The sequence below is a fragment of the Mus musculus genome, chromosome 1 (assembly GCF_000001635.26).
Source record: "Mus musculus strain C57BL/6J chromosome 1, GRCm38.p6 C57BL/6J".
In the NCBI taxonomy this organism is placed as follows: Eukaryota; Metazoa; Chordata; class Mammalia; order Rodentia; family Muridae; genus Mus; species Mus musculus.
Genome location: NC_000067.6, coordinates 194952030 through 194978336, shown reverse-complemented (window position 1 = coordinate 194978336; position 26307 = coordinate 194952030). Strand labels below are relative to the sequence as shown.

The 26307-nt window shown below is 43.0% G+C and overlaps 1 protein-coding gene and 1 long non-coding RNA gene across 3 annotated transcripts in view; one reads left to right on the top strand and one right to left on the bottom strand.

The window, feature by feature from the left end:
* The first annotated feature begins 1377 nt into the window (after positions 1-1377).
* Gm16897 (predicted gene, 16897) lies at positions 1378-22578 on the top strand. The gene is made up of 5 exons (NR_033564.1): positions 1378-2233; positions 3319-3483; positions 18839-18959; positions 19124-19452; positions 21559-22578. It is a non-coding gene; the product is annotated as a predicted gene, 16897 (long non-coding RNA).
* Positions 17045-26307, bottom strand: part of Cd34 (CD34 antigen) — a 22472-nt gene continuing 13209 nt past the window's right edge. The window contains exons 5-8 of one of the 2 annotated variants that reach the window (NM_001111059.1): positions 19764-19920; positions 19475-19527; positions 19107-19271; positions 17045-18557 (exon numbers count right to left, since the gene is read on the bottom strand). In NM_001111059.1, coding sequence (NP_001104529.1) covers positions 18543-18557; positions 19107-19271; positions 19475-19527; positions 19764-19920 — 390 coding nt within the window. In that variant the 3' untranslated portion in view covers positions 17045-18542. The remainder of the gene's footprint in view (positions 18558-19106; positions 19272-19474; positions 19528-19763; positions 19921-26307) is intronic. The other variant, NM_133654.3, reaches the window with a different exon arrangement.

Sequence of the window (26307 nt, the reverse complement as noted above, 5' to 3'; positions counted from 1 at the left end):
CACCATCCTCCCAATGGGTAAGGTTGGCAGCACTTGAAAGAGCAGGAGGAGGAGGAGCCAGATTTTTCCACTGAAAGGAAAGCATGATTTTCACCACTGCTTCTGTTGCCCTGGTAACCAGGGACAGCCCAGTGGAGAGTACAGTAAAAGAACACCATGTTTATCTTTGCTGTCTGATCCACTTCCCTGTACACCCTTCCCTGGCTACCTCTTGTCCCCTAGGCCTGCTTCAAATGCCTTGTAATGCCAGCATCACTGTTCTAGTCTGCTGCTCAAAACCTCAAGGTCAGAACTAATCCTTATTATCAAGCACAATGTATGGATATGTTCCACATCTTGGAGTCATTCCACCATATCCACCTGCCATGCCGGGGAGAATGGCATCCACTTAACCAAACAACTCACTAGGCAGGATGAAATGGAGAAGACTGCCCAGTCAGCACCTTTCTTACTACTAGACTCCTGGGGTACACTGAGAACCTGCTTGGTCAAACCCTCCTGTTCCAGGATCAGAAGGAGCCTGTCTGGGGATGAGCTGGGAGAATAGCTCTATCCAAAAACTTCCACAGATCCTTTCTCCTACATGGAGATGGGCACCCTATCAGTGTGACCTCAGAACAGAGACAGAGCTATCACCATGGGAGATTATATAAGTGTTGCATAACATGGTGGCACCATTAGCACCAATGCAGTTATCCAATGCCACTGACAGGCCAGGAGTGGAAACCAGCCCAAGGGGCTGGCATACAATCCTCTTGCCACCAGTGCCAAAGAAACCCAGGCTCTTACTGCCTCAGCCCTGTCTATACCTGCTCCTTCCACCCCAGAAGACAGAAAGACTTCCCTGGCTCTTGCATTCTTCTTCCCCTTTTGGGTGGCAGATGGAGGCCACAACACCAACACCACCTGGCTAACAGCAGACTCTATACGACCTGGCAGGAGGGCATCCAGGAGTCTGGGAAAGGGAGGGGTAAGGTCTAGAGACCCCTCTATCCTGACACAACAAATGATGCAGCAGCAACAGGTTTGGCTGTGACAGCTGTCCTCTGCTCTGCCATTTGCTGTCTCTAAAAAACAAATTACGCTAAAAGGGGGAGGGGAGCAGGGCGGGGGAAGTGGACCATATTTGGCAAATGCTAACTAGGAAAGGGTCCAGAGTAAATTCACCCTGTTTCCCCATAGCCCCATTTTTCCTAAAGGAAAGCTAACCCACCACCTAGGAACTTTAACTGTAGCACGTAGAGCTGTCAACAACTCCGACCTATGCTGCTCCATCTCTGCTGCTGCCTAGGTTGCCAGAGCAGCTACCCCGAGGGCTTGCTCCTCCCCCAACTTGGCGGCGCAGGCGTTTGTGGCTAGTGGCTACGCAGGCGGGTCAGGGGCCCTGATGGCCAGTTCAGAGCTCCATTCAAGTCTCCCATCACCACTACCACACCCACGTTATTAATGGGAGGGTGTGGGACCGCAGAGAACCTGCCCGGTGGCATCCCCTCTGGCTGCACCTGCGTGTCCCAAGCTACGCCTTTCCTCACGCACCTCCGATCCTCTGAAGAGCTAGAAGGAGCAAGCTTCTACGTCTCGAATGCACTGCGCCGGTCCTTGCCCCTCAACCACCTGTCTCTGCTTCCCTTCCACGAAGCTTCTCCAAGTCGCCGCACCCCTGTTGCAGTACCACGCTCGCCGCCTACTGGGAAGCCGAGTCACGGGGCACCGTTCAGGTTCTTGCGCCCCGGTCTGCGGCCCCTCAGGCCTGCGCCGCCCAGGCCGCGATCCGCGCCCGCCCGCCTGTGAGGCAGCAGTGGAGGGGTAGGCGCGGCCGGATCCGGCAAGGAGAGGTCATGCGCGGCCGACCGGGCTTATCCCGTGCCGCAGCTCCTACCTGAGGCCGCCGGCTTCCGACGCTGCACAGCAATCGCGGCCCCAATGCGCGGCGACCCGCGGAGGCGCAACACTGCGGACTCCGCTTCGAGAGCTCCGCCCGCTCTTCCCACGCTCCGCGTCCGCGCCGCGCCACCCTGCGGCCAAGTTCGGCGTTGAGACTTCTGGGAACGCGGTCGCCGCCGCCCTTCTGTCTGAACTGCGGCAGAGGACCTAGCCAACTTCAGTTTCACCGCAAACAGGCCCGCCTTAGCCTGAGTGCTTCTTCAGAGCTGTCCAGATCCTCACTGGTCCTGGTTCCTCTGCCCTGTTCTTCCAAAGTTTCTCTCTCGCCACGCCTCTTATAAAGTAAAGGGTAAGAGATGTGGGTCGAGCTCAGGGAACCAAGGGCCTGTGTGGTGAGATTCCCAGATTATGCTTCTGTCAACCTGTAAGTTCTTGCTCAGGAGATGTTTTCTTGAGAGTTCTCTGACTTAGACCCTTTAGATAATTGGAGAAGAGCTGTCAACCCTCTCTCTTTCCAGAAAAATGCACACCCACACAGAAGCAGAGATTTGTATTCGGGGCATTTTGAAACTTCTCAGATTACCATAACCACCAACTTCAGACCTCTGTAGGTGTCCATGTCAGGCAAACCAGTTGGCAGTTTCTGAATCTGCCACCTTGCTGTCCTTTTGGGACATCTTCAACAGTCTCCGGGCCTATGTTTCTGACTAAAAACAAAACCAACCAACCAACCAACCAACCAACCAACCAACCAAACCTTTTTGTAATCCCAATGATGGGGAGTGGAGCGGGCTGGTTGCTGGCCAGTTTAGCAGAAACCTGAACTCAAGATTTAGTGAAAGATTCTGTCTTGAAAAATAAGATGGAAAGGACTAGAGGAAGATAAAGGGTCTCCACCCCCTCTTTAAAGGCTAACACATGAGCCTCTTGCTCCTTTATGATTTTCCAGCATCGCATTCATTCTGCTATTTAACCACTGTTAGATATACATGCACCTGTTGCTATTTCTGCAGTTGATTGTAAAGTCTTTTAAGATCAGTGTTTTGGAGCCGGGTGTCGAACGCCTTTAATCCCAGCACTCGGGAGGCAGAGGCTGGTGGATTTCCGAGTTCGAGGCCAGCCTGGTCTACAGAGTGAGTTCCAGGACAGCCAGGGCTATACAGAGAAACCCTGTCTCAAAAAACCAAACCAACCAAACAAACAAACAAAAATCAGTGTTTTCCTTCTGCAACTAAGGTAATTTACATGGTTACTTTATTTTTCCACAGTTTTAAATATTCCAAGTGAAGGAGTTCAGGGGAATAAAAAGCCCAGGGAGATACCCAGAGGAAACTATACTCTGGTTGCTCCAACACCAATATATATTCTCCCGTGGCTGGAAAACAAAGTCCTCAAGGTGGTGAAGTTAATCTCATTTCCTTCTCTTCTGGACAGAAGCAGCCTCGATTCATTGTTTGTTAGAGGGAGCTAGGATACGAGTTCATGCAGAATGCATCTGTAAAGCATCAAATGTTCTACCACTAGTGTCCATGAGTCCAATAAGGAGCGCCATCCCCTACCCATCATTGCACTTGATAGAAGAAACCACAATGCCATCAGGTATTTTTCACTTCCTACAAGTTGATCATCATGTTCTATGATTTTCCCTGGGAGATATATACAAACCAACCTATGACAGCCAACAAAACAGTTCTACTCAAGTTTAGCTCAGTGAACCAGTGAATGTATTGGGGTGCCTTCTAGGAACATGGATGACTGAAGGTAGCTGCATCACCTGAAAAGCCCACTCTCACCATGAGTGACAACTCATCAAATCTGCAACTGTGGAACTTCCTGCCCTATTTACAGACATCTTCTCTCCCCAGCTATTGTTATTACTGCTTATATAACCTTAGGGAGGGACCTGTAGCTTGTAAATTTCAGGAGCTTCTTGAGACTTTGAACCCTTGTAAATTTAGTTTGCTTCCTGAATCTTAAGAAGATTGCCTCCAGGAGAACATGTTTCAGTAAGGAAGCAACTCTACAGTACATCATATCTATACTCTTCTTTTAAAATCAAATCTCAGAGGTCCTCTTCCTCTCTATTCTCCTCATCAGGACCATTATTTCTTTTCTGAATTTCCATATTTGTCTCCAGCCCACCTACACTTCCTGCTTTCAGCCTCACCAGGCTCAGACCCAAACCCACATCTGCTGTGGCTTGTATGTGTGTCCTCTTAAAAATTATTTTCAAATCTAGAGGGCCAATGTAACAGTATTTGGAGTTAAAACCTTTGGGATGTAGTTAGGCCATAAAAGTGAAGCTCCTGTGAATGGAATCGATGTCTTTAAAGAAGGGGCATTTGCAGGGTACAAGCTGCACACAAATGCAATCTCAGTACTTTAGAGTCACAGCAGGAACATCATGAGTTTCTGAACAACCTAGGTTACATATCTAAAAATAAATAAATAAATAAAAGAATGCACCTGGGAACTTCCTCATTCTTACTGCATTCTGCCACTTGAAAAAAAGCACCAAGAAGACAAGATAAACAACTGTAAAAATAGAGGTTGACCTTCACCAGAGGCAAACTTCCCAGCCACCTTGATCTTGGGCTCCTCAGCTTCTGGGAATATAAGAAACAGGCACCCGTTGTGTAATCTATCCAGCCAATGGTTTTCTATTATAGTTCAGACAAAAGACAACAAACATTCCAGGCTGAACAATTTCAAAAAATATCAATCACTCTTGTACTTAAAACTATGTGAGATCCTGTAGTGGTTTGAAAGAAAATGCCCTCCATAGCCTCACAGGGAATAACACTACTAAAAGGTCTGGCCTTGTTGAAGTAGGTATGACTTTGGTGGAGGAAGTGTGTTACTAGTGGATGAGCTTCAAGGTCTCAGAAGCTCAAAACTAGGCCTAGTGGCTCACAGTCTTTTCCCTGCTGCCTACAGATTTAGATGTACAACTCTCAACTACTTCAGCACCATGTCTGCTTGCAAGATGCCTTGCTTCCCACCATGATAATAATGGACTAAACCTCTGAACTGTAAGCCACCCCCAATTAACTGTTTTCTTTTGTAAGAGTTGCTGTGGTCATGGTGTCTCTTCACAGCAACTGAAACCCTAAAACAGTGCTAAACCCCTTCACCAGGCTCATTAGTCCTCAACGATCTGTCCTTAATTGTATCTTCACATGTACACATGCACACTCATGCACGAGTACACTTTTCTTTCATTGCATGCTTTAAAACAGTAGCCTTTCCATTCAGTAGTGAACACTCTCCCTGCTACATCCTACTCAACTTCAGCTATCCCTTTTGTGTTCTCTTGCTTCTCTGTTCTGAGTCCATTCTCTTTTATGACATTAGCTGCTGCTAATCAATACTGCTGTTTGCTTCTGTGGCATCTGCTTTCCCTGCCATAGTGAGACCTCTGCACTAAGATTCTCTAGGACAAGAACAATACCTGATATTGGATAGAAGAATGCACATTACTATTAAGTAAAAGGTAGACTATAACACACATACCCTTTAAGAGACTCTGGGGCAAATATAGTAGTACTCTGAAATGTGGTAAGAGCAGGCTTTATTATTATTATTTATTAGATATTTTCTTTATATACATTTCAAATGCTATCCTGAAAGTTCCCTATACCTTCCCTCCGCCCTGTTCCCCTACCCACCCACTCCTGCTTCTTGGCCCTGGCATTCCCCTGTATCGGGGCGTATAAAGTTTGCAATACCAAGGGGCCTCTCTTTCCAGTGATGGCCGACTAGGCCATCTTCAAGACCAGGCTTTTGTTGTTGTTGTTGTTGTTGTTGTTCTGATTAATTCTGTTTACTTGTTTTTGTCTTTTGATATAATGTCTTGTTATATAGGCAAAGCAGACTTCAAACTCATAATCCTCCTGTCTCAGTCTTCAGAGTGCTAAGAATACAAGTGTTTGACACCTGGCAGAAGGATACATTTTAAATACTAGAATTGCTTACTGTTTTCAAATGATTTTTAATCTGACTCTTCAATTTTCTTAACTGAAAAAGGGATGATAGCACTCAGTATTGCTTTTAGATGTATGTGGTGGTACTTTATAATTTGAAAATACTCTCCATCTATGTATTAGTTATGTAATATCACTTCACTTGATCCTCACGGTAACATTTTCACTTGTCAGCTGACATTTTTCAATTTGCATTTTAGGAAACTGAAGTAGAGCAATGGAACACGATTTGTCGTAGGTTACCTAGCTAGTCACCAGGCAACAGAAACTTGAGGATGGGTTCCAAGTCTAGGTATTCTCTACCACCGCCAACCACCCCATCTGCTCCTTCATTCCAGCTCCAGAGGAGAGAGCAATGTTAAGACACACATGTCACAGACAGGGAAACACAGAACTGGTGTAAAAGGCAGTTTGGGAAAAGTTAATCAGAATAGGAAGAAATGGACTAAAGACTCAGTGACCTTGAGGCTAATTCTATATATTCAAATCTTCGTCCCTTTTTGTACTCTAAAGGATAACTTCATCTTTGTATGTCACTGGACCCATTCAGGCTCCAAGATTACCAGAAGCTGGAGTCTATTTACTCCATATTTACAATTCTGCTCATTACCAAACAGTTATCAAACTCTTACTAAATGTTTTGTTTTGAATTGTAGATGTCTGGCCAAATTTACCTCTCCAAGCCTCAATTTTTCCATTCTGCAAAATGGGATTGATAATATTCCAGCACATAGCTGTTATGAGAGTTAAGCAAGATGATAAAACAGATGTTGGAAACACCTGCTCCAACATCCCACCCTGTGTCAGATGATTTTCATGTTCATCAGATGTCTGTTTAGTAACTCAGCAAAGGATAGATGGTGCTTAGGAACTTGAAAAGCACAGAAGGAGTACGAAGGCAGTGGTTCTCTCCTACTATCTCTTTCGTAGAGATGGAAACAGCTTTAAGGCTCAGGGGTTTTGGGACTGTCTAACAGTGACTTATGAGTTATATCAGGTAATGTCAGCTACATTGATGGCTGTTGCCTGAAGCCACAAAAATATGTTATGCCAAAAGCATTTTTTTTCATATAAACTCAGGTTATCTCTATGTATCCCAGTTTGGCCCCAAACTTGTAGTCCTCCTGCCTCAGCCTCCAAACTATTAGGCTTTGGGGCATGTATTACCATACTCTCCCATAGAAGAAATTTGATAAGATGCTTTTTCAAGACCTTAGTGGGTAGGAAGCCACAACCAGTGAGTACCAAGACAGAAGAAGAAGGAGAAGAAGAAGAAGGGGGACGAGGAGGAGGAGGAGGAGGAGGAGGAGGAGGAGGAGGAGGAGGAGGAGGAGAAGAAGAAGAAGAAGAAGAAGAAGAAGAAGAAGAAGAAGAAGAAGAAGAAGAAGAAGAAGAAAAAGAAAGAGGAAAAGAAAAAGAAAAAGAAAAAGAAAAAGAAAAAGAAAAAGAAAAAGAAAAAGAAAAAGAAAAAGAAAGAAAAAGAATGTGGGAAGCCATTCCTGACTCCCTGGCCAGCCCAGATAGAAATCTGTGCCAGGCAGTAAACAAGCCCATATTTGGTGGATGGCTCGCCCTTAATCCCTGATTGGCTGAGCAAGCCTGCCTGGTGAGGTGATGTGACTTGTGGTGATTGGTTGAGGCATGGTTGTGGCTTGAGTGGATAAAAACGCTTGTACCCCGAGGCGCGGGGGATTTGAAGAGAGAAGCTGCCTGAGTAAACTACATTAAGAAGAACAGTTTTAACTGCATTAAGAAGTTGCATTTTCCTTGCTGGTTGAGTTGGACGCAACAAGTGGTGCTGAAACCCGGGACCCGACTCCCCCACCGAAGAGGTTCAGAACTTTCTGCAGTCAGGGTCTGTCAACAGGATAAGTACGGTAAGTAACTCACCATATGGTAAAGAGATAATAAGGCTCTCGGTAAAGAGACAATAAGGCTCTCGGTAAGAGACAATAAAGCTCTCCGGGTCTGGAGACGAGAAAGTGGAAGTAAGAGGGTAATGAAAGTAAGAGGGTAATAGGGACAGTCTATGGATTACTTTCTTTTTCTAGCCATTTGGGTAATTTTTCTTACTGCCTTTTGGTTTAAGGACTGGCCAAAAGGATGGTCGATTCAGGAGTCAGAACAAATATTACAAGACCTGGGCTATGCAAAGAGCCCAGACATAAGTGCCAGGATGCTCCCTTGGAAAGATAAGGAAGGGCATGATGGGAATGTTTCAACCATATGTGTTTGAGCTACCCATTACCTTATGGGGTAGGGATTTGTTAAAAATAGTGTCCTATTTAGGAGCAAGGTTCGCTCCTACGGCCGTTTGGCCTCAAAAGATACAATTGAGGGTTGATTCCTTGCATACTTTAAATGATTTTCAGAAATTATTAGGCGATATCAATTGGATTCGGCCCTATTTGAAGATCCCAAATGTTAAATTAAAACCTCTGTTTCAAATTTTAGAAGGAGACTCAGAGTTAAGTTCCAAAAGGGAATTAACACCTGAGGCTAGAAAGGCCCTTGCCCTAGTGGAAGAAGAATTGATTAAAGCCCAGCTTCAGCATTGTAGAGAAGGGTTACCCATCATTTTGATAATATTACCTACTGAGATGCAACCCACAGGATTATTGTGACAAGAAGGCCCATTGTTATGGATCCATTCCAAAATATCCGCTGAGAGGACATTAGATCATTACCCTACAACAGTGGCTTCTTTAGCCTTGTTGGGAATTCAGCATTGTTTACAATTTTTTGGTATAAAACCCAGCTCCATTGTAATCCCTTATGATGGGTATCAGCAAAAGGTCCTAACAGCCAATATTGATGAGTGGGCTATTTTAGCCTGTATTAATGAGGGCCCATTTGATAATCATTATCCCAAACATCCGTTAATGACCTTTTTTAAGGATCATTCAGTCATTTTCCCTCAAGTGGTGAGGAAAACACCCATTAAGGATGCAGTTAACGTGTTTACTGATGGATCAAAAACCGGATGTGGAGTATATATGGTAGGGGGGAAAGATCCTGTGGTCAGGCAGTATTATCCCTGTACTCCACAGATGGTGGAATTACAAATAGTTATTGAGATCATTAAGGACTGTGATTTTCCTTTTAATCTAATTTCAGATTCACAATATGTAGTTAATTTAGTTTTATCCCTAAAAGTGGCTGGCCAAATAAAAGCTCGTAGTACCATCTAAGCCTTGGCCTTACAATTACAGAAGTTGCTGTGGGAAAGACACCAACCATTATATATTGGACATGTCCGTGCCCATAGTGGGCTTCCAGTACCCTTAAGTAGGGGAAATGATATTGTGGATAATTGTACTCGTATGGAGTTCATATTTTTAGCATCCCCTATGGAGTTAGCCTCACAATTTCATTCTAAATTTCATGTTAATGCTAAAACTCTGCAGAGAAAATTTGGAATCTCTAGAGCACAAGCTCGGGATGAAGTCACTACCTGTGGACGTCACCTTGAGTTTCAACACCCACCTTCTTATGGAGTGAATCCTAGAGGATTGCTCCCTCTACAGGTATGGCAGATGGATGTGACACATTTTTCAGAATTTGGCAAATTGAAATACGTTCATGTATCCATTGATACATGTTCAGGAATAGTTTATGCATCTCCCATGGCAGGGGAAAAGGCCTCCAATGTTATACAGCATTGTTTGGAGGCCTGGGCAGCTTGGGGTAAGCCCCAACAACTTAAAACAGACAATGGTCCTGCATATACTGCCAAAACCCTGGTGTCTTTTTGTCAACAGATGAAAGTACAAGTTAAACATGACCTGCCATATAATCCTCAAGGCCAAGGAATCATTGAACGAGCACAAAGAACTTTAAAAGAATTATTAATAAAACAAAAAGGGGGAATAGGCTATGGCCATACCCCAAAGATAAGACTCTCCTTAGCTCTTTTACCTTAAATTTTTTGCAATTGGATAAGGAAGGTCGCTCTGCTGCTGAATTACATGCTAATACCAGCCCCAGTAAACTGGGGTATGCTAAATGGAAGGATGTGGTTACAGGATCATGGAATGGTCTGGATCCCGTATTGGCCTGGGCGAGAGGGTCTGTTTGCATGTTTCCACAGAATCGCGCAGAGCCAGTGTGGGTTCCGGAGCAGCTAGTGCGACGCTGTCAAAATGAAGAAGCTGATCTTGCTGGTGATGAGCATGTGTCTGCCCCTGATGGGTGCGGAACCCAGATGGGGGATACTGTCGGTGTTTAAATTGGACTGCAAATTTTGATGTCAAGATGAATGAGCTTCACTCGGCGATTGTCACTGTGAATTCTACCTGAGTGGATCCTGGCTTGGCATCGGGAAAGAATGGGCTGGGATAGGTGCCCTCGCTGTGGCCCTTGTTTTGGCATGCATGTTGTGTGTATGGTGTATGTGTCGGTTGCAGAATGCCCAGGTCCGCACTGCCGCCATGGTGGTGCAAGCTTTTGTCACAGTGGAAGCAGGGCAGTCACCTCAGATTTGGCTTGTTGCCATGAAGAATGAACAATGAAGCCATCACTCTGCAGGGTTGTAAGGCTAAGCACTGCACAGAGGTTAGTCTGGAAGCTGTTTGACAATCTCTGGGAGGTATGTCTGATTGCATGAAGGTTGAGTGTCCTAGTGTCCTTCCCCCAAGAAAAAACGGCACGGGAGCAAGTCAGGATTGCTCTGGGTAACAACCTGAGCCTAAGAGTCAATCCTGTACATGGCCCCTATTTCTGCACACTGGGGATCAGACCTCTATCTTCACCCAAGGAGCTTGCTTCAAAAGAATATAAAAGGGGGAATTGTGGGAAGCCATTCCTGACTCCCTGGCCAGCCCAGACAGAAATCTGTGCCAGGCAGTAAACAAGCCCATATTTGGTGGATGGCTCACCCTTAATCCCTGATTGGCTGAGCAAGCCTGCCTGGTGAGGTGATGTGACTTGTGGTGATTGGTTGAGGCATGGTTGTGGCTTGAGTGGATAAAAATCGCTTGTACCCCGAGGTGCGGGGGATTTGAAGAGAGAAGCTGCCTGAGTAAAGTGCATTAAGAAGAACCGGTGGTTGCATTTTCCTTGCTGGTTGAGTTGGACGCAACAGAAGAAGAAGAAAAGAAGAGCAAAGTAGTTTTCATGATTGACTATAGTTGGTATCAGGGCTCATTTGAAGCTTCTTTTTGGGAATTCCCAGAGACAACTGGGAAAGAATGATAGAAACAACTTTGAAAACATCAATGAAATCATCAAAGTTACTATAAATATGCAGGACAGAAATTGTGTTAGTAAGATCTCTCTCTCTCTCTCTCTCTCTCTCTCACACACACACACACACACATCTGTAGTGAGGTTTGGTCTAATGCTGCTTGTATTATGACACTGAGGGACCATGCCCTTAGTTGGTTTTGATTGGTAAATAAAGTTGCCGGCAGCCAATGGCTGGGCAGGGAAGAGAGACATGGAACATTTAGGATTCCAGGGCAATGGATCAAAGGAGAGAGAAGGAAAGTTCCCCCGAAGCTGGGAGAAGGTGGAGGAGAGGAGAAGCTGGCCTGAGAAGGTGCAGGGCAGAGAGCTTAGCCACCATTAGGAGCCAGTGTGGCCCCAAGAGGGCTGCCAGACTGGTTCTGGGGCAGCAAAGATGAAATACAGATTTTAGTAATCTTGGGAATATTGGAGGGAGGTGGATTAGCCACGTAGAGGTTAGGAGGTAAACCAGCCATTGAGCTATTTCAGGCACGTCAAAATATAAAGGCTGAGTGTGTGTGTGTGTGTATGTGTGTGTGTGTGTGTATTTCATTTGGGAACTCAAAACAGTGGGGTGGGTAGTGAGGAGCCCTCACTGCCACCACAGGGATCAATTTGCATACGTAATTGTGTGTGTGTATATATATTTTTTCCAGTGGAACTGCCCTTCACAGGTCTTCTTGTGATTATAGTATTATATCATTATAGTAGATTTTTTTCTTTAAAGATTAAAACATTTTTCCCCTTTTCTGTTCAACAAAGACAACAGCCCTTTGGTTTTTGATAAATCTTCCTTTCCTTGTAGCAGGTGGATTTGCCCCAGGCACTAAGAACTGTGCTTTAAAACATACAGAAGCACAGGTGTTTGTATCTGCTGCATCTTTTTTCTCCTATTTTCTGCCCTGAAGGCTAGGTTTTCTCTGCTCTGTCAAGCTGATAATATGTGGAAGGGAGAGAAAAGTTCTAACTAATAGAGTAATTAGGGATACAAGCCTTTAATAACTGATTATAGGAAAGTCATTCCCCACCCTTCAGTGATTAATTTATTCATTGCTGTCGTGCTGCATTAGGGTAAAGTAGTCAACTTCTAACTATTGGCAACTTAAAGCTATCACATCTTCTTTCTTTCTCTTTCTCCTTGCTGTAGTGTGCTCAGGCAATATGAAAGAATGAAATCAGCTGACAGGCAGCTTTGACAGATGTGCTAGGACCCTGATGTCACAGGTTTTCACACTATTTGTAGGAACTGAAAATTCAGCTACCCTTATGTAGTGAGAATTTTGGAATTTTGGTTTCTTTGAAAAACACAGAAATATTATGTTCTTCATTTAATCCCGTGTGCAGCTGACTTTGATTTGCCTTGTGCTCTCATGTGTGTGTGATTTTGCCAGCTGCAGATAGTTTCTGCAATTGTGTGACATTTGGAATTCTGGGAACTTTTCAGAGGGTATATAAATGCTAGCGCCCTAAGGGGTGGGAGTTGTGGGTTGTTGGTTGGTTGTTGGTTGCTGTTGGTCTTGGATTGTTAAGTAGTCATATACAAAGATGAAACAAGAAGAAATTAGATAGCCTAATTTTGAAGATAAAATTTGTTCCAAGAAGCTCGGCAACTCTAATCAGCGGGATAAAGATAACATCATCCCATTTCTGACCCCCGAGAAATAAAGATGCAGGGTTTTCTTTTTTTTTTTCCCCTCTCCTTTTTACTCTCATATCTAGTGAGGTTTATTCAAGTCTTTTCAAGAAAGAATCATGTAACAAGTGGGAATCCATTTGTTATTCTCTAAGGTTGATCTGAGGATCCAATGAAGTAAGTTGTGTCAAGTACTTAGTACATACTAAGCCCTCAGTAGCTATTAAATATACCCACTTCATGGGAAGATAATTTGATGGATGCTAGTAGAATAAATGAGTAACATAATTTATGAGTAGATTATGAAGCCTTGAAGCTCAAAGGGGTGAAAATAAGAGGAAATGAATAATAAATCAAAATAATAAGGGCCTTTGCTTGAGTGCTTATCAATCAAGGTCTAGGTTCTGAGCTAATTGCTTCTTGTACATTCTTTCATTTAATCCTATGTAACCTGATTTTTATCAGCCTCCTTAAATCATGGCTTGTTTGTTTCAAAAGCCTGAGCCCCTCATACAAAATTATCTGAGAACTGTGTGTTCTCCCAAGACCTCCAAGGGCTCACATATTCATGTACCCTTAGGAATGCCTGGGCCAGCTGAACTCATGCTCCTCAAATTGCTTCTGGAAGATACTGGCTGCCTCCCCCTCCCCCTCCCCCTCCCTCCCCTTCCCCTTCCTCCTCCTCCTCCTCCTCTTCCTCCTCCTCCTCTTCTTCTTTCTTCTTCTTCCCCAGAACACAGGCATTTGGCACAAAGACTTTTACTGACAGTAGGCACAATGCAGCAGAATACTTACAGGTTCACCAATGCAGCCACACTTAAAGTCCTCTATTTATGCTCCCATGTCCTTCCCAGTTGTTCTGCACCAAGTGCCCTGCTGCAACCATGTTTCCATCTCTCTAATATTCTCAGCCATGTCTCTAGTGCCTCCCATATCTTCCTGAAAACAGTAGATTATTATGCAAAGAAATTTAGCTTTTGAACAAAGTCTCCACTCTAGGCTATTTTCAGTCTGAGGTCAGAAAAAAATCTTCACTGCTCATCCTCTTAAAGATTTAATGTGTTTGTGTGCACCTATATGAATTCATATATACCATGTCTTATGCTGATGCCTGCAGAGTCCAGAAAGCAGCAGACAGCAGATCCCCTAGAACTGGAGTTACAAGTCATTGTAAGCCATCTGTTGTGGATATTAGGAGCAGAGCCTCCATTCTCTACAAGAACAATGAGCTTTCTTAGCCACTGAACCATCTCTCCAGTCTCTCTTCTGCTTTCTTTAAACAAATGTTACTAAAGAGGTTTCTTTGACCAATGAGCTAATTACTTCTGAGATTCTGTCCCACCCTATTGAAAACATGGGGCTGTCATTTGTGGCATAACAACTTTTTATATATTATTTTCCCCTTTTTTTCACAAATGGGGAAACAGAGTGAAGAGGATTTGAAATGTAATACAAGGTCACATAGCTAATATCAGATTATCCAACTGTAGCTTGTCTGACTCCAAAGACTCATAGGTTGACCACAAAGCAGCTCAAGCAGGTCCAAGCAGTTCTATTCATGGACTAAGTGTAACTTAGGAAATCCTTCTGTGTGAGCTCAGAGGACAGTGAATTGATTCACCAAGGCCAATGACATTCCAATGAGTTAAAGTTTAGAATAACTGTTGGTCTATAGTTTTGTGTCTGAGACCCTTACAATGCCATAGTCCATCTCTGCTGAATGACTGCCCTGATTACTTCATCTGCTGGTGCTGCTATCCCTGAATTACATTGTGTGGTGTTCATCTTTGGTAAGCCATGCTCAGGGAAGACAAAGCAGACAGTCTTTTGCTTATTGAATACTAACGTCATATGTAAATCAATTTCATCAATTTGTTTGCCAGTGGTGTCTAAAATGGCTAGCCAAATTATGGAAGCTCCTACAAAAAGTTCTACAACGAGCTATGAAAAGAAATGTTCATTGCTGTCCTAGTTTTGTCTCTGTTGATACGATCAAACACTGACCAAACTCAACTTGGAGAGAAAAGAGGTTACCTGACTTATCAAGGCTAATTAGGGCAAGGACTCAAGACAGGAACCTGGAGGCAAAAACTGGAGTAGAGATTGTGGGAGAATGTTCCCCACTCCCCTGTTCTCAGGTTCATATCCTGCTATCTTTCTTATACTTCACAGAACTGCCTACAATGATCAACAATTCAGAAAAACCATATAGACATGCCTACATGCCAATCTTGTAAATAAAATCCCTCAAATAGTGTTCTGTTCCTTGGTAGCCATCATGGTTATCAGGTCAACTCTTAAAATATCACAGTGATTGTCTGCAGGCCTCAGTACTAAGGTTTCCATCTCTACCAAGGGGTCTTGGAACATATTGAAGAGGAAGCTTATCATAGTTCTGAATATTACCTGAAGATGTTTGTGTATTTTTACTAAGCTAAAATATTTTGCTGTCTTTCTCCTCTTCTAGAGCTCTTTGAAAGCCTGCTTTATCCTGCCTTTAGAGCAGCAGCCACACAATGCCCTTGATAAAGACTTGTTGAATGGCTAAATTGCAATAGAAAACCCTTGGGCTATGAGTAGGTTTATAAGGAAATGAGTAACATCCTATTGCAAAAATGTTGTTAGCCTATCCCTGAACTTATGCCTTGGCAAAGGGACATAAGTTTGATTTGTTTAGAAGAGATAAAAAGAGGGTAGTATACTTGTCCAGACTTGAAGGACACTGTCATATATCTGTTTATATGTAAATCTGGCAAGAGTCCATTTGCACAGTCATAATGAATGTAGAGCCTCAGATCTTCCCAGGATTTTTGTTCTAGGCTCAGGACCTGCTAGGCTTTTGAGTCCTGCACAGTATACAGTGGTGAAATGATGCAAAAATGTAGTTCTAAACTCACTCTGAAACATGCCACTGGCATCAAGATACCCAATTAAAAGAACCCAGAAGCCTCTGCAGAAGCACGGGAAGCAAAGATGAGAAGAAGCCTCATGCTCAGGGCATCCTTCCTAAATCTTTGGTGTGGGTTTGCTGTACACAAGGAGTGGAACTAAATGTATCGTTAAAGTCCTTTCCATTGTTACCCTGCTATGCGTGTGAGCATGTGCGTGTGTGTGTTAATAATGTGGTAAACAGGACTAGATTGTTAAGGGTAGGCTGACACAAGAAAGAAACCCAGCAAACACAAGATACCAGTACTGAGGCTGAACAGTGGGAGCCCAGCAGGGCCAGCAGGTGGTGCCATTGCTGCATCATGATTTTTAGGCCGGATGGGAAAGGATGTTTTAAGGAAGCAAATGAGGCCTTTAGAGTAAGCTTCTAAGCTATCATGGACACTACTCATCTATCCCCAGAACATACACGTACCTTTCCCCTAAGCCTTTACCCTCAAAAGCTCAGAGTAAAATGATCCTGAGGCCCAGGTGCTGTTTCTCCTCCCTCTAATGTTTCCAAAGACTCTATTCCCTGAACCTATTACTTCCAGACACCACTAACCAGGGCCAGACCCTTAACTGGTCATTCATTGTAAAACATGTTACCAAATGGAAGCTAACTAGACTTTTATGTTCAGTCACCATCTTGCCTTTCTCTGATCCCCCAAACAGTCACCACATTTTGGGCAAGGTCGAGCCTTGTCCCTTAGTTTCCCTAATCCTAGGGAGAAGTTTCCATTAGCAAAGTTAGACAAAAACTAGAAATAAATAGGTTGAAGATGTGTCTGATTTTGACAAGATAAGACTTAAGGAATACATTTTTGTTTAACCTCTGACTCCCTATGCACTTAGGGGTGTTTCTAGAGGCCTCTGAAAGTCCAGCATCGCCCCTTTCCACTTCTTGTGGCATGAGGGCAGATCACCTAGAATCTGGTGTGAGCAAGTGCTTATATGTGGCTGCTGTAATCTGGGATTGGTAGCCAGATACAGAATAGAGCTCACATAGTCCTGCCTGGTTGTGCTATGAGCTGGGTTAGAGGATGCTCAGATAATATGAATCCTTTACCCCCTCATTTGTATATTTTGCATGCAGCTGCTTATATGCCTATCTTCTCAGAAAGATGTTTCTGAATACCTAACATGCCTCACCCCTTTGAAAGAACATTTCAGCCTGCCCTTCTCCCTACTATGGAAAGCTTTCAACCTCTCTGCCTCTCAACATGGAAAGGAACTTTTCATAAAGTTACAAGTTCTGGGTGCCCTGGCTGGTACCTGTGTCCCTCTCCTATGGCAGTCTTCTCCTTGGTTGACTTCCCCCATACTGCCATACAATCTTCCCAAGCCTGATATGGAAACCAGTCGGTCAGTTAGCACAGTCAGCATTATAGGGCCACATCAAATATTTCATCATCAATTTAATTACATCATTTTCACTCATCACGTTTATTCAGAAGAGAATACACCCAATCCTCTCATCTCTGGAAAGTTTTGTTCCTAGCCATCATTAAAATCAGGACCCCTGTTCTCCCCTTAACCCCAGGAGAGGAAGCTTATAGTCTTTGTAGATATTCTGAACCTCTGATCACAAAGGGTTATAAAATAGTGAAGGGGTTTGGACTAGGAAAGGCACAGACTGAAAGGAATCTGCCAGGGGACTGAGGCCACAGCTCCCCCAGGAGTCAGAGGAAGGGGGAAGTCACGTAATTTAGAGAAGGCCAAGGGCCTCAGAGCAAGAGTATTCCTTTGAAGAGCTCAGGTCAGGAGGTTTAGCTCAGCTGGGCCTGGTAGCTCAAGCTACTTGGAAGCCTAAAGAAGCTGTGTGAAGCTCTGGGTTCAAACCCCAGCAATAAAATAAAACAAAAAACAGAGGCTCAGTTCAAAGTCTAATTCCACTGTCCTGTCTAGGTTGAACCAATGAGATTTCTGTGTGGGCCCAAGGGATCAGATTGAGCTGTTGCTCTAAAACATTGAGCAGACTCCAGACAGAAAGTTGTCCTGGCCTCTGTAGACAGACATTCAGGAACAGGTGAACAAGATAGAAGTTGGTGACTAAATCCACAGTGTCTTGAAGTTATAAGGGATGCATTTTTTAAGGATGTATTTTAAAATAGCACTTTTCTGGCTGTACCCTTGCAAGGGAGCACATGTCAGTGAATACCTTGGTTTCCATAAAGTAGGGGAAGAAGCAGTAAAAATAGCAAAGTTTCCTGGGAAGAAGTGGTAGCTTAGAAAAGCTAGTCTTCCGGAGAGTTCCCGTGAAGAGGCGAGAGAGGAGAAATGGGTCCAGGGCAAGTGCTACATAGCCACCAACTTTTTTGGCAGCTCCTCTAGACCTAGGCTTCTTCCCACCACAACTTGACCCAAAGGTCAGAGATTGGATTCAGGAAGTTGAATGTGCAGAAGGCAGTTTATCTGCCTTCCCCAAGGTGAAGAGTCCCAGGAACAGTTTCAGAAGTGTATGTAATAGGAGAAGGCCGGACATGAGCTGAAGGCAGCATGAAGTCAGAGACAAGAGATGCCACTTTCCTGCATACCACCCAGTTGCCCACCCAACCAAATCACAGTTCTGTGTCAGCCACCACATGTTGTCTTGCTGAATGGCCGTTTCTGGAAGTGGCCTGGCCGGTCCCGTTCTCCTGAGCCCCTCGGGTCACATTGGCCTTTCCCTGAGTCTCAGGGGAGGCCCCAGGTCCTGAGCTATAGCCCTGGCCTCCACCATTCTCCGTGTAATAAGGGTCTTCACCCTGGACAGTATAGAAATAAAGTAGCATTATCTGGTAAGCAGGGTTGTGAGGTACTGTGAGGAGAGCACAAAGGAAGTAGGAGTGGGGGGGGGGCAGAGCAGGTACAGCTACATGTGCAGCCTCTTTTCTTCCCAACAGCCATCAAGGTTCCAGCTCCTAGAGGAGAAAGGACAGAGGAGAGGCACCACACCATGTCAATGTGGCTCAGTAACCAACCCCATAAGAAACCAGTCTCGGGGCAGAAGAGCCCCCCCAGTAGATACCAGCCATTGGCAAGAGTCAACCTTCAGCTTTTCCCCTCCCTCTATCCAGAACACTTTAAGAGTAGATTTCCCTTCCATATGTCCCATGTTTGTGAGCAAAATGGCACCCATGGGGCATTCAATATGTTTACAAGTAAGCATGTCCAATCTAACAGCCTATTCTCTCTTATTCAGCTGAACTATCTGGGATAAAGTGAGTAGATGTCATAAATCATCAACTGTGACATTGACTAGCAGATGAGCTTGCCCCAGTTTACCCTTCTACAGATTTGCTGCATGATGTCCCTACTCTTTTGTAAGTACAATATCTTCCTGCATGCATATCCCTATGTCAAAAGTATCTTTTATGATATTTCTCCTTCTCCCTTTCATAACATCTATGGGCCTCCCCCAGAAGTTCATTATTTTTCCCATTTGCTTGCCCCTGTACCCCAAAACTGACCAGCCTTTCTCCTGTAGGGCTCCAACTGCGACGGTTCATCAGGAAATAACCAGTGGTGCCCAAGATGGCCAGCAGAACTCCAGAGGTGACCAATGCAATAAGAGTCTTTCGGGAATAGCTCTGGTGGCTCCCGATATCTTGTTTATTGAAGCTTTGGATCCCCAGCTTAAGGAAAAGACAAATACACAGTAGCATGTCACTTGTGGAAAAGGACTTCTAGTGAGAAGTCCAGACCACTCCGTATCCCTTGATGGAACTCCCTGTTGAAGACTATCAGAGGATGGAAAGAAGGAAGGGGATGCCTGAAGGCCACCATTTCCTCTGCTAATCCAGTGCTCTCCATAAGGTACATGATCTTGTGAACATACCTTTCTCAAGTCAGATTGGTGCTTTTCCATAAGCTGGAGTTTGCTGGGAAGTTCTAGAATTAGAAACAGGGGTTGTTAAATCTAGAAGCCAGTCCAGCTCATCTTGAGCTATCCTTCCATGTTGTCCTAGAAACTCTTTTATTCAGAGTGGTTCTTTTCAGCAAGTCCTTTCTTCCCAGCACCTGTGGTTTCTTAAGCTGAGGCTATAGGAGCTCCAACCAGGATCTTCTAACATGAGCCCCATTTAATTTTAGTCCTATTCAACCCAAAGCCCCCTAGTGGACCTTACCTGTGCTATTGGCCAAGACCATCAGCAAACACTCAGGCCTAACCTCAGACTGGGCTAGAAGCAGGGAGCAGACACTAGCACCAGCATCAGCCTCAGCCTCCTCCTTTTCACACAGTATTTGAATTAGATCTTCTCCCTTTTCCTTCTTAAACTCCTCCTGGGAAGACAGAAAAGAAAAAAGAAAAAAGAAAAGAAAAGAAACCAAGAGGTGAAATTACTAGTAACCCTGAATCTCATCTAGAGTCTCTGGTAATAATTCCGATTCAGGACACATTATTATGCCCTCCACAAGAAATCCTTCTTGCTAGAATTCCAATGTAAAACATCAATGCTGACTTATGTGCAATAACACAGTAAGAAAAAAATAAGATGTGAACATACAATCAGGAAATATTTCCTTATTCAATAATTTCCTGTGTATGCATGCTGCTCAAACTGAATTCAGAATCACCACTAACACCAAATTAATGCAATAATGACTATTTAATGCTAATTAATAACAAAATTTGCTTCATTGTTACACCAGCGCTAAATGATAGTAAAAAGCCAACAAAGGTGAGTAGTGGAGAAAGCCAATGAGCCGATACAATACACAATCTCGGGGAAGCTTCTTCCTTTTTACTGTTCCAAGACTATCACAATGACATAGTGTTTCCATTGATGTAAATGAAGAAAATACCTAATAAAAAAATTTTAAAAAAGGAAAGCATAGAAACCAATTTAATGAAATTTCCAGGTCTTCCTTCAGGTTGCTGATTGTTCTACAGGACTCAAGAGCTCAGGAGATAAGCCCCCAGCATTTTTAGCAACTAAGTCTCAAAAGTTGGAGACCCTGACTATATCCTTCAGAATGGGCTCTCCCATTGCCCAGAACTTACTGTAGAGCCTGTCATCAAAATGGCTTCCCTCACACAACCCAAACCAAGACATTCTCCAGTTTTGATGGCAGATGTCAAAGGAGAAAATGCTTCATAGATCTGACAGCATTCCTGTTAGGGGAAAACTGCTGGAGGTTATAACCATCATCAGACCTGAGCCTTCTGGAGAAGGCTTCCTGTCTGGAGGCAGGTCTGCTGTCCATAGTAGAGTCCAAAGGTCTTTACAGTTGGAAGGGAGCCTGGGTATTTTCCTTTTGTTGAGGTCTGAGGAAGGAAAACCTTCTTTGTGTCTGTACCTGACAAAGTCAAGATTGGCCTTAGGCCCTCAGGGATCACAGAGAGCAGTAGGAAAATAACTGGGTGTGAGTGAGGATGTGACTGGCCTTATAAGCTCTCCACTTGGGCAAAGCACCTTCCCTAACACCATGCTCTTCAGGTTAGGAGGAAGACTTCAGGCAGTGACTCAGGGTTCTTTATGAGTCTTCGGTTTAAATGTTTGCTTTCTGATAAGACAAGGGGCAGGTCTCCCACAGAATCTAAACAAAATCTAAATAAAATGGAACCTTCTGCCATTCTCCAGTGCTAAGAAGCTGTACTTTGACAATATAAATCCATTTTAACATTTCTCAAACCCCGATAATGGCTTGCTATCATGCACTGTCAGAAAATGTATATGTGTGTGTTGTGTGTTTGTTGTGTATTTGTCTGTCTTTATGTGAGGATAAGGTGGATGGTAAGAGAAGCTATGAATTTTACATGATCTTGTCTATATATATAGATATATGGCAGTTAAAATAAATGTCAGTTACTATGTCTAATGCTTAATCTCAGGTACCTTTCACATCTTTATTTATTTATAAGTCCTCACTAGTCAAGAAAGTGAGAACTATAATTCTTTTATTCTTTTTATTTTACAGATGAAGAAACTGAGGCATAAAGACTAGTTACCTTAAGAAAAATATAAGAAAGAACTGAACTTTGCAAAAGAGGGCAAAAACATACCAAATTGTGTTAGCAGAAATAATTCAGTGTGCTTAGGTAAAGCTGTCCCCCCCCCCCCGGGGGGGTATATGGGAGGGCATGGAAGCAAGTCTGGTGTGTGACAGTCTGCCTAGCCCCACTACAGCTAAAATAAGATGAAAAGACCCTACCATCTCTGTTTTGCTCCATGTCCTGCAAGACTCAACTCAAGTCCCTTGTCCTCCAAGAAGCCAGTCCTCTCTTTGGCAAATTAGATATTAATGCCTGCCCTCTCATTTTCTAGAATCTTTTCAAGTCATCAGCAACTAGTCTGTCCTGGATACTCATCTCTAAACTGTGTGTGACTACTACAGTAATGTATAAAACATTTAATATACAAGGATTCTGATTGGTACTAAACAATAACAAGTACTATTATTACTAATAATCATAGTTCTCAATGTAATGCTTAGGGGTGCAAACTGTGACCATCTTCTGCCTCACTGTTGCCATTTCTCTCTGACTAAACTGTAAGGCTCCTGAGTGCCTATATATTGAGGGTGATGGTGCAAGTTATGTCATTTTGAAGCAATACCATACTTCTTATTGTATAAAATAAACAGAAGAACTCAAAAACTTGTTGTTGAGCCTAACACCCCAACTGGTTGGCCTCTCCCTGGAGTCCTTCCACTGTAAGGTTAGTTTGTTGGATTAAATTCAAGGCAATAACAGTGACCAGCCTCCCACTCTGGGATCTGCCAGCCCTGATGAATTGTGTTTGCTCTGGAGAGGAGCAGGTGGATCCTGAACAAAACACAATGCTTCTCCGGTTGCTTAGGATAAACATCCTCCCCCAAGAGACACTGAGGGCGAACACATGAGAGAGTGGGCAGGAAGAAGCCACAGAATCACCATTTTGTTTGTGAGAATCACAGTTAAAAGTATCTAACTACATCTGTGTACACATGTTACTTTCTAAAAAAAAAAAAAAAGAATATTACTAATCTTTCTAGAGGGGCATTCTCAAATTCTGCAATGTCTCTTACCACAGTAAAGAAGCACATCAAATACTGAGGAGGAGGAGATAAATATTTATAAAGGATCTTTGAGATATTTAACAATGCTAAATTTCTAGGATCAATTGTCCCCTATTGTGTTCTGATTAGGTTTGTTTGTTATCAACTTGACACAAGTTAAAAATTATTTGGAAAGAGGGACCCTCAATTGAAAAGATGACCCTATAGGATTTTTCTGTATCCAAGTTTGTAGTGCATTTTCTTAACTAGTGATTGATATGGATACCCCAACCAATTGTGGATAGTACCACTTCGGGGGATGTGGTGGTCCTGGATTGTGTAAGAAAGCAGGCTAAGCAAGCCAGGAGCAAGCAAACCAGTAAGCAGCACTCCTCCATGGATTCTGCATCATATGCCTTGAATTTCAACCCTTTTCTCCTCAAGTTGCTTTTGGTCATGGTGTTTATCATGACAATAAGAAACCCTACCTAAGACACCCTGCAGCCACCTATTTCAAAGTAATTTTATATATTTTGCTGTATTAAATTTGGCAGCGCAGGCAAAACCCATATCTTCATTGAGGAGACTGAAATAATTAAGAGGTTGTTGTTATAAGTTAGACAACAAGTGGGTAATGACTAAGCAGGAGACATTAAATTGTCTCCAAATATTTCTTTCCAACAGATGGTCTTCCTCCATCTATAACAGATGAATTTTGTACAGAAACTGACCTTTAGTGTTTGGTAGAGGGCAAGGAAAGCAGAAGCTATGTGTGATCAGAGGTTGGAAATAGCCTACCTCAGAGGAAGTTGGTATACTGTATAAGTGAGCCAATGTGTTCTGACTAGATATGAACTTTGAAAAAGTAATCAAACTACCCAAACAGTTTCATCTTTGTGAGTTGTATGGATACAAATAGTAAATATAATAGACAGGGCACTAAATAGATACAGTAGTTCCAAAAATTATTCTTGTAACAAAGAACTTGATTTGATATTTCTCCAGAGATACAAATGCCAAGGAGCACAGGAAAAGATTTTCAATGTCACTAAGCACCAGGAAATGTAAACTCAACCATAACGAGATAACTATTCACATCCATTAGGTTGACTGTGTGTTTAAAACAGAGAGTAGAGGAGAGCAGGTGCTAACAAGGATCCAGAGGAGTCAGAGCCCTTCTGTAAGGTTGGGAGAAATATCAAATAGTACAGCCACTATTAAAAAAAACAGTAAGATGGACTAGAGTACACAGTACAGAGAACTTGCTTAGTATATACAAAGACCTGGATTCAATCTCCAAGAATTCAAAAAAAAAACCAAAAATATAGTAGTTCCTCTAAAATAGATTTACCATATCGTTTAGAAATTATACAGCTTGGTATTTACCTCAAAGTTTATATTAGGGTGCCATAAAACATGTCCATATGTATTCATAGCCACTTTATTCACAATAGCCAACAAATGGAAAAAAACAAGTGTCTACTAATGAATGAGTAGATGGACAGAATGAAGTACACATACATAACTGAATATTATTCAGACTTAATCCAGAAGTAATCTGTGTTATGATCTCATATCAGTACCTAGAATAACCAAGTTCATGGAGATAGACAGGAGAGCAGTAGTTGCCTGGGGAGTAGGGAACCATGTCATAGGAAGATACACAGAGTTCCAGAGAGACTGGCTTCAAGGTATATGTAGTGTTGATGTTCAAATTACTCAGTTTTAATGAGAAATTGTAATGGTAGTACTTTTCATGTTGTGGGTATTTTACTACAATTAAAAATGTTGGTGAATTCCCCTGTACCTATGACTACGATATAAGAAAATAAAGTAATCTTATATTTTAGAAAGGATCTTGAGAATCTTGATCACAAACACTAAATTAAGCAGATAGTGAAGTGGAAAGAATGGAAATAAGACCTGGGGAGACATGATGCTCTACTAACAAGGACTTTGAGATTAGGCAACATGCTTGAAAACATTCTATTCCTTAGCATGTATAAGATGCTCAGAAGCAAAGGATGCAGAACAGGAGAGTTAGTGGGGAGTCACTGTAACTGAATGTTTATACTAAAAGATCTAAATGGTCTACACAGGGAGAGCTAGCACCTTGTTGCTCATCATGCATCTTGCAAAATGGGGGCTGGGAAGGCTGAGGACCACATACACAGTTATGTTGAAACTTGTACTAGTTAGGTATCAGTATCAAATGAGTTCTGCAGGATGTGTTCATAGGGAAAAACCAAATCCTTTATGTTCCTAATTTGGGGTGTGGGTAGGGCCTGAGTCTCCAACTAGTATAGTGGTTCTTAATCTTCTCAATGCTGTGGTCCTTTAGCACAGTCCCTCATGTTTTGGTAACCCCCAATCATAAAATTATTTTGTTACTACTTCATAACTGTAATTTTGCTACTGTTCTGAACCCTAATGTAAATATCTGTGTTTTCCAATGGTCTCAGGCAACCCCCATGAAAGCATCCTTTGACCCCCAAAGGGGTCATGACCCACATGTTGAGAACCTCTGCACTAGGAAAGCCAGTACTTAAAAGCCCCCTGACAGCAAGCAGACACACTACCTATGGCAGCTAGGAGGCACTGTACCCTTTGCAATAGACTATTAGACTAGCAGGACTAAGAAGGGAATCTTGAAACATTGGGATCCATGGCTAGAAATTCTGGATCCAGAGAAAAATTCCCCCAGGAGGTCTGCTTGGGCCTTGGGATGAAGAGCTCTGGGGAAGAAATGGGATGAGAACATCCCTCTGGAGTGATGGGAACTCCAGAGAATGACAATGCTTCACATGTGCTCGGTAGTGGTAGACCTTGTGAAGTGTGGAAGTCCTGTTATTGGCTCAGGTGGAGGTTGGATGGGGCTGCTCCATCCAGACCCTAATCCTAGATCCTCCACCAATCTCAAAGGAACACACAGAGTTTTCTCTGGTCAGGAATGGAGCAGACTGACTGCATAGACCACAGGTAGAAAGAACAGTTCTTTCCAGAGAAGCACTTATCTTAGATGATGACAATATGTGATCCTGAGAACAGCAGAAGGATAGGAAATACTGAGCACAAAGAACTAGCATTCTGGCACAGATCTATGTAATAACACACACACACACACACACACACACAAACACACACACACATACATACACACACACACACACACACACACACACACACACACACACACATGAAAGAATACTCCATTAAGATAGGCAAAATAAAAACTGATGGGATTATTTTGTCTTTAGCTTTAATCAGTAAGGTTAAAAATTGGCATCAGGCACACATTAACTGTTGCTTGTACTTTGCCTATTTATGTTTACCCTAAATGTTTTTGAAAACTGCACTGAGTTATTCTAAAAACTTGTATCTATGATTTCTGTCACTTTTAAATGCTCTTAAGTTAAAGGATCCTTTTAATATGTAGTTTAAAAAGATTTGTAAGTCAGAGGTACCCACCTGATAGCTGTAGGTAAGAAACCAGTTATTTGAGTAGCCAAAATAAATAAGGCATGTTCCCTACAGCCTAAAGTCTGTCTAAACCATGCAGCCAGCTGTTAGCTACAAGTTTCCCTTCACTGCATTCCCAATTTGTAAGAAAATATTTTACTGTAAAAGAAAACAGCACTTTTTCTTTCACATCCATTCTTTCTCCAGGGCCTAGTTACTGTCAGGAAACAG